We start from the raw sequence: 8,193 nt of genomic DNA, 5'->3' as shown, positions 1-8,193 counted from the left end.
GCGACAGCGCCTTTTTTCTGAACCGCACGAGGGTTTTTATCATCACCGTGGGACACATTCATTCTGCCTGTCAGCCGGGGGAAAGGTGAGGGAGATGAATGGGGAATAAAGTTCACTAAGCGGTGGATCTGATTGACTTACAGACGTAATAGTTCGCAAAAAAACATCTATTTATGCTTCTTCTTCTCTTTATTCAAGCAGCATGCAGTCGTTCAGTCGCCGAAGCTTCAGATGCATTCATCATCGTCATACGGCATGCCTTCACATTTGGAGTCTGTTTCTTCTCTGAGCTGCTGTTTTCCTGCTGTTCACCAGGTTTTGGAGGACTTCACGAGCTGCTTTAGATTCAACTATTTCTAAATTCTCTCTGATACATGAATACAATTTCATGTTGAATGTTTTTACTAAATATGCATTTGGTACTACATACATTAGCTACATACATGTTGAATTGTTAGCTTTTATTTTCACGTTAATTATGAGCAGTTTCGACTAAATTATAATAACCGGTATATTACAACATTTGAGTTACATATAGACTTTGTATTAGATTATTATTATTGATAATAATAATGATAATGCGTTTGTTTTTATTCTAAAGCTTAAATTTCAATACTTATTTATGTTAATTTATCTGTCCAGGTTGTATGGTTCTTATTATCAGACGTTTAAAAAATGCCACACACTTCTTTTATTTTACATATTTAGGATGTTTTAACTGTTTATGTTTAACGATAATATCAAATGATCATTTATTTTATTTTCAATGCAAAGCTGATTAAAAATGCAATGCCTAATGTTCTGCTATGTCCTGTGTAGGCTGCAGTATTTAATTAAACCCGTTCTAAAAAGGTATTCAAAGGTGCATTGCTTTTGTGGTGGGATGAACGAAACGTAAACTGACTTGGTGATGACTTTTGGACTTTTGGACTCATACACCTGCCAAATGGACAGCCGGAGGACCCGTGAGCCAGAGTGTGAATTGCATGTCGAGGCTTAAATGACCGTGAGGCATTGTTACTAACTGGCAGCAAAGTGCTCTGATCCGCCTGATTGCGCTAATTGCTTTGAAATAAGATACATTATGTATAATTATGGAGACCTGGGATTGGGCTGCCGGCTGTTTTCTCTCATCTCTCCGAGTTGCTCTAAAGTTGCCTTCAAATGAACTTAAAATCTCCCAAATGCTGATCTGATTATTCCAGATATTTCAGTGATCTCACATTTAGTCAAATGGATTTCACTTAATCAGACAATAGCTCTTTTGAAATAATATTTGAAAATAGCAAATTTGACCATTAATTTAAAATGTGATATGAGTTATATACTCACATGAGCGTCATTGTCCAGACGAAAATCATTTACTTGCACCAAGTGCAAATATGTTGCCTGAAAATGCCTTTTGACGTCGACACTCCCTTTTATGTCTTTACAGTCTAAATAGACAGACCTTGCATGAAAGGGGTTAAGACAACTTTGAGAGGGGGCAACAATGGGTCTTTGTCTGGAGTCCCTGCCTCCTGACTGGGAATCAAAGTAGTTTATAAAGTTACACAAAGGCCCGATGAGCCTTACAGTTGTTTTGTACCTCAGCTCGGCCCTCATTTGCTGCCTCGGGATTTAAATGAAACGTTATGGTAATCGTCTTCTCCATGGACCATCAGTCTCCTCAAAAGGCCAGTTTGGGATGCTAATTGCCACTAACATTGTTTTCCAGCACCACCGTCTCTCTGTTCACAAGCCCAATAAACTGCAACAACCGAGGCCCACAATCTGGCTAAATGTTCATTCAAATCAACTTTAGGGCTAGATCATATTTAAATCATCTGCTGCATGATCAAAAGTAAGAAAAACGGTGGCGTGTGAAAGCAAACACCATTAATAAGTATTATTATTTGTCCACTTCGGTATCATTATGTCCTCGGACTATGATCATCGAATCAGAAAACACTCTCGTCTAACATGTGAGACAGGCAATAACCTATAACCAACCAACAAGTGATTTATGAGTTTCCGTACAAGTACACTTCAGCAGGAGAAATTAGCAGGCTATACGCGTTGTTGCGTTAACAAACAGTTCGCGTTAATGCGTCTCACGTGTGCCCATTTGTGTTAACGCAGACTCGTTCAACCAGTTGGTGTTGGAGGACGGGTTAAGTGCTTGAGCCTCAAGCAGAAGAGACTTCAGACGGACGCAGAAGCCCCGAGACTCCGGTGACTTCAAAGCTGTCGGAGCAGTGCCACTCGTTCCAGGTTAGAGGCTTTAAGTGTTTCCAAACACAACGCAGCTGCACGCGGAGGCCCTGCTTTACCTGCACACACAGGATGTGCTGCCGAAAGGAAATGATAAATTAAGACTTGTGCGTTACGATTCAAGAAACCAACTGGAACCAGGTTGTCTGTTGTAAAATGCAAAACAACTATCAGGGGGGGGGTACCTGTGGCTGCAATTTAAATATCAATGTGGCAACCGGATCTTACTCTTGTTCAATAAATATTTTCTAATAATTAACATTATTTGTAATACCAGTGATTAAAACAATAACCATTGAAAGACCCATTTCTTTTATTTTATTCCACTTCCCCTAAAATCACCACACTAAAAGACCGAATAGCGAATGATTTACCTTATCGTGTCGTCTTTATCGCTCGTGCATGCAAAACAGGTAGAAGCCCTGTGTCACCTTGAATGCTAATTGCAATGTTCAAGTGAAGGAAGCCATTTCAACCACGACTATTGCACTACAACAAGTTAAAACTTTATGAGACTTTGGTTGAGGTCGGTGGTACTCCTGTGGTCCATGGAGAGTTGTTGTTTTTTAAATTTCCCTTGGTGAAGTTATGGCACAGGGACAGATAGATTATGAGGATGATTGGTTTGAGGTCTCACAATCCCCACTGTGTTTAACGCCTCGCATGCTCCCGCACAAAGTCCTAATAACAAACGCCTCCTCGGACGGGGATCTGCGGTTCTAATGTGTATCTTGGGAAACACTTGCACCGAGGAATCCCTTTCAGTAAGAAACTCTCTGAGAGTAACTAGTGGGCGCTGACCTTTTTCTTCAGAGGAGCCTACTATTACGCCGACTCTAGCGCTCATTTGAATGGATGGAAATGGCGTGCGATCGGCTGAGAAAAAGCTAATTTTTCAGGCTGAATGGCTCGAGTGTCCCTGGGCTAGGGCGGGTAGAGGAGGAGGCGGTGCCGCGCTCTCGGTGCGGGTTGAACTTTTTCAATAGTTTCCCTCGAGCCGAGCGCTTTGATCCGGGCACTGCTGGCGCCTAAAAACAACATAACTTGTCTGCCCATTAGGGTGACTGACAAATCGTGACAGATTGTTTATGCTTGGCAATTAGCGACGCAGACGCTTTCCCAAGAACTGACTAGCCAGCAAACAAAATAAAGGTGATCTATTTTCATGTCTTTACTCTAAGATTTGTAAATTTCAAATTTTAAGCTGCAACATTTTTTAACATGACCTCAAATTTTACGCAGTACTTTTCAATGCTATATGAGATATATAGATCCATGTGGTAGCTATATTCCCTGCAAGCTATAATGGCAATAAAAAAGACCCTGGCTGCAGATAATGAGAAGGTACAGCAAGGTAAATCAATGACAGTCCTGGGTTAAATCTCTCCTTGGCTCCACGCTGCCTCCACCCCCTTGCCCCCGACTCCACATAATTTTTGACTTTAATGGATGTAGTCAAAGGGGGAAAATCCTGGTGATCCCTCCCCCAAGCCCGATAATTATCCCTAAATGACTGCGAAGGCCTGTGTGTTTCAATCTGATTAGAGCCCCGCAGCCATCCATAAACAGCGCGCTGCAAGAGGTTCATCACATAAAGGGGGAGCAGTAAACTGTTGTGCAACATTTAAGACTCTCTTCAGCAGTTTTAGCACATGGCCAAACCCAATTATCACATCGGGTGGATGTGAATAAAGCAGGTCAAAATGCTTGGGACGGAGAAGTTATCAAAGATGGAATACACATGATGAGTAATAATAAATAATGCACATGCCTTTTAGGTGCTATTATAACATGTCAATAACTTGGTGGGGTTGTAGGATACAGTCCTACTAACATCATTTTGTTGGATTTAGTCTTGATGAAACATGGAGTTTGTTGTGTTTATGTTTATTTGAAGTTGCTTGTTTAAAAAAAAGAAGTAACTTGTTAACTTCCCCACTCTGATTTTTTTTTTGTCCAGGACCAGCCCATCTCGGTCCTGATTGGCTGACTCTCTCCCCAAGCCTGCCTTATTATAGCCCTGCACTCCAATTCGGTCACATAAACATGAGGATACCGTCACCTTTGGGCGCACCGCAATAACTTTGCGTAACCCTCTCTGCTGTACTCACGAGAGCCAACTCGTCACCTCACCCGTGCCGGTCGGACCTGTATGGCCCCATCGATCGCCATGTCAGCTTTGACCGCTGGTTTGAAAACTGAAGACCTTCCTCCCCGCTCGGTTCTCGTCAGCAGAGGCGAGATGCAGACCAGTCTGAGCCCCGCAGAGGAGCCCGTGAAGCCCAAAGTTGCTATTTTGCCGTTCAGCGTCGAGGCACTGATGGCTGACAGGAAACCCAGCAGAGAGGCGGTATCCCCGGGTGCCCCGTCCGTTCCCGGGACGTCCCATGCGCTGGTAAAAGGCGTAAGGATGGTTTCTTTCGGTAGTCTGGATACCTCAGTTCCTGTTTTATCCATGAGCTCCCCGTTTTCAGTGGGCGACATCATGAACATGCCAGACGACGTGTTGATTAAACCCGAGAGCCCGGACAGTAACGAGAGGACTTCATGGCTACAGAGTCCTCGTTTTTCTCCAACACCTCCACGTAAGTTTGGTGTCAGAAATAAAAGTTATTTAAACTTACAAAATCTATGCAATATTATACTCCAGTTTGGACTTTAATGTGATTTATTTCTTAGTAGTCTACGTGCTTTTATAATATGATCACTTTATTCAGTGTATTTGTCTTGTTTGGATTTGGCACAGCATTGCAAACCAGTGTTTTAAATTAAAGTGTTTTGTTCGCCTACAGGAAGGTTGAGTCCTCCTGCCTGTCCTCTGCGAAAACACAAGACGAACAGAAAGCCCCGGACCCCTTTCACGACGTCCCAGCTGCTGGCCCTGGAGAGGAAGTTCCGCCAGAAGCAGTACCTTTCTATCGCCGAGCGCGCAGAGTTCTCCAGTTCCCTCAACTTGACGGAGACCCAGGTCAAAATCTGGTTTCAGAACAGAAGAGCCAAAGCCAAGCGGCTGCAGGAGGCAGAACTTGAAAAACTGAAAATGGCAGCTAAGCCTATGCTGCCTCCAGCTTTCGGGATTTCCTTTCCTCTCGGTGCGCACGTCCCCGCGTCATATGGGTCGCACCCGTTCCAGAGGCACTCGCTGCCGGTTTCCCCCATGGGACTGTACGCCGCTCACGTCGGATACAGCATGTACCACCTTGCTTGACAGGGACAGAAGAACGAGGGGCACGCGCAGTGGGACACAAGGGGGTTTAGACTACTTTCTGAGGGCCCCGAGCGAGGGGGGCCCTTCGGACAGGTGAGGCGACACTAAATACTAAATGAAGAGGCATGCTGGCACTGAGCTCACTGTCACACCTTGACAGGTGGGCCAGAGCCTCCAAACAGACCCCCTTCTGAGGACCTTGAAGTTTATCCACTCCTCTTGACCTCGCCAGTAAGTTCACACACTGCGAAATAATCCAACTTTATTAGTCATTTAGTCTTGAGTCTTAAATGTCGACTAAATTATAAAGCCAATCAAGAACGTATTGAGAGAAATGCTATTTCATAGAATAATCTGATCGTGAGACTTAATGACTTTGAAGTGGACATTTTTGCGGTGCTGTGGTGGAAAACAATTTAGTACCCGAATAGACAGTCAATGGGACCAGGCGGAGTGCCTCAGTGTGTCAAAGATAGTTTCCCCTTAACCTTCAACAGTCAGGTAAAAAGGTTAAGAAACCAGCTTCTGCGTGAGGCAGAAACTATTTCGCAGCTTCACATTTTGCACCAACACACTTATGTTGGGCTGTCATCGCATCAGTGCACTGCAAAAAATGTTTTGCATTATGGGTAACTAGTGGGTTACTGAATCCAGTGTCAATGAATGCTCTTTGTGAATTTGGAGAACCACCGCATTTGTTTTTATAACAGCACTGTCTGTTGTTGGAATGATTCCCTTCGAAAGGGATATGTGTACTGTAAAATAATGTATATTTGAAGAATATCCTCATTTTTATTATGAATATATTTGTGACATAACTTAACAATAAATTGTTTATTCTTTTTCATTAAGCAGTTGTTCGTTTTGACTTGCATGGTGCCTGGAGACTATTTCATTTTACAAATATTTTTTTCACAAAGGAGCAGGAGAAACTATCCCTTTAAATTATATTTTCTGATTTGTAATGAGAACTTGGGGTAATACTTAGCATTTTACAATTCTGTATCTGTTTTTACGACGAAGTGTGGGCCTGTTCTGAGTAACTTATTGGAGGTAGCATCTTGAGACAAAGTCATGGGCAAAAACTGAAGTGATAACTATTATCAGGCCTGTAAAACCGTGTTAAAAATAGAAAATAGCTAAATTGGTCAGCATTTATATAACATCATGCTTTAAGGAATGCCATCGAGGAGTCTGAAGGCTTTCTGTGACCCACGCCATAACAACATTGACAGTATAATGTCCACATTTCTCCAGTTCAAACCCATGCAGTGCTGGTGTGCAGCGTGCATTTAAACTGGTAACATATCATTTGGAGGAACGTAATGCTACAGCTGTTGCCTATTGCTTTGAGACAACGAACCTAGATTTTGTTGGCGCCAGAAGAATTTAGGGGGGGGGGATGTGGGGGGGGGGGGGGGCAACCAGTTGTGCGTACTTCAGAACACACCGATAAATACTGGAGATTGCTTCTCTGGGTTAAATTGCTTGTAAACTATCCACTAGAGTGCCATTATGGAGTGTTTAGGGTGTAAAAGGAGCCAGGTGACATCCCATTATGGAGAAGACAGGGCGTTAGAGCCCATGTGTACAAACATATTACCTTACTTGCGCACATAAAGCAAATATTTCATCCTTCAGAAGATCTCTCATTTTCTGCCATCAGGAAGACTTAAATGACAAAACAGGGATCCGATAGGGAGACAATTACAGACCACTCCAAAGCAGTTTTAAAGGCTTTCTGTTGAGTTCTCTGCCATTCAGGCAGGGGTTAAATTGCAGTAAAATAATTGCTGTAATGAGCAAAGGCAATCTGCCGCAGACGGAGGCCGGCTCCAGCGAGGCTGTAGCTCCAGGCAAGGCGGAACTTTTATCATTCCTAAAATGTCAACGGGGGACTGGGACGGGCAACACTTCTCCTCTCTGCGCTGTGATTTCCCTCTCAGCGCTGACAAGCTGCTGTCCTAAACTGATTTATTCTAATACACATACATACATACATACATACACACACACACACACACACACACACACACACACACACACACACACACACACACACACACACACACACACACACACTTTTTGTAGCCTATATACAATGAATTTCAACTCGGTGTTTTCTGATCTGTTTACTTCAATTCGTGGTGGATGTTGGTGGATTTTGTTTTATTTATTTTTAATTATATTTTCCTCTCACCATCTACCCTCCATTATATCCACGAGACATGAATTGATACATAAATCCCTGACAATAGGTTTAAATCACACGGATGGACGCTCTATCTGAAAAGAAGAGAAACTTGACACAAAAGAGCCAAAGGGGATCCGTCCATTCTTTCAACTCTTTCATTCTTTTGTCCCCGGCGCTCAATCTTGCCAGGAGTCCAGCAGAAAACAAAACTCACTTGTTTATATCATCCAAAAGATCACAGGACGCTATTTGACCCTGCAGTTAAACCCCTTGATCCCCAACAAAAGGGAAAATGGGTTATTAGAAGTCGCCTACAGCTGAGATAAATTATTATAAAAGCACAGGACTGAGTGGGTGTTTAATGGACCTTCACCTTTGTCGTTTTTTCCTCCAAGACATGTAGAGGATTCTAAGATTAATTAATATAAATGATTAAAGAAAGGGTGCAGCAAAGGTTTATATCTGTTTATTCTTTAACAAATAGTCTTAAGAAACACTTTTATTGCAGAATATTTAACCAGACAAAAATCTGGATAAT

The 8,193-nt window shown here is 42.7% G+C and overlaps 1 protein-coding gene across 1 annotated transcript; it reads left to right on the top strand.

Moving 5' to 3' along the window:
- The first annotated feature begins 4,336 nt into the window (after nt 1-4,336).
- Nucleotides 4,337-6,293, top strand: msx1a (muscle segment homeobox 1a). The gene is made up of 2 exons (XM_031851524.1): nt 4,337-4,838; nt 5,046-6,293. Exons 1-2 carry the CDS (start codon nt 4,406-4,408, stop codon nt 5,459-5,461), a joined length of 849 nt encoding a protein of 282 aa, XP_031707384.1. The 5' UTR covers nt 4,337-4,405; the 3' UTR covers nt 5,462-6,293.
- Nucleotides 6,294-8,193: the final 1,900 nt, after the last annotated feature.

Source organism: Anarrhichthys ocellatus, unplaced genomic scaffold (assembly GCF_004355925.1).
Source record: "Anarrhichthys ocellatus isolate YVR2014 unplaced genomic scaffold, GSC_Weel_1.0 scaffold1, whole genome shotgun sequence".
Lineage (NCBI taxonomy): Eukaryota > Metazoa > Chordata > Actinopteri > Perciformes > Anarhichadidae > Anarrhichthys > Anarrhichthys ocellatus.
The sequence above is the reverse complement of the archived record's forward strand: the minus strand, read 5'-3'. Positions and strand labels throughout refer to the sequence as shown.

Coding starts and splice junctions, on each gene's coding strand:
- msx1a (XM_031851524.1), top strand. CDS start 4,406: ATGGCCCCATCGATCGCCATGTCAGCTTTGACCGCTGGTTTGAAAACT. Junction 4,839..5,045: donor TTTTTCTCCAACACCTCCAC/GTAAGTTTGGTG, acceptor GTTCGCCTACAG/GAAGGTTGAGTCCTCCTGCC.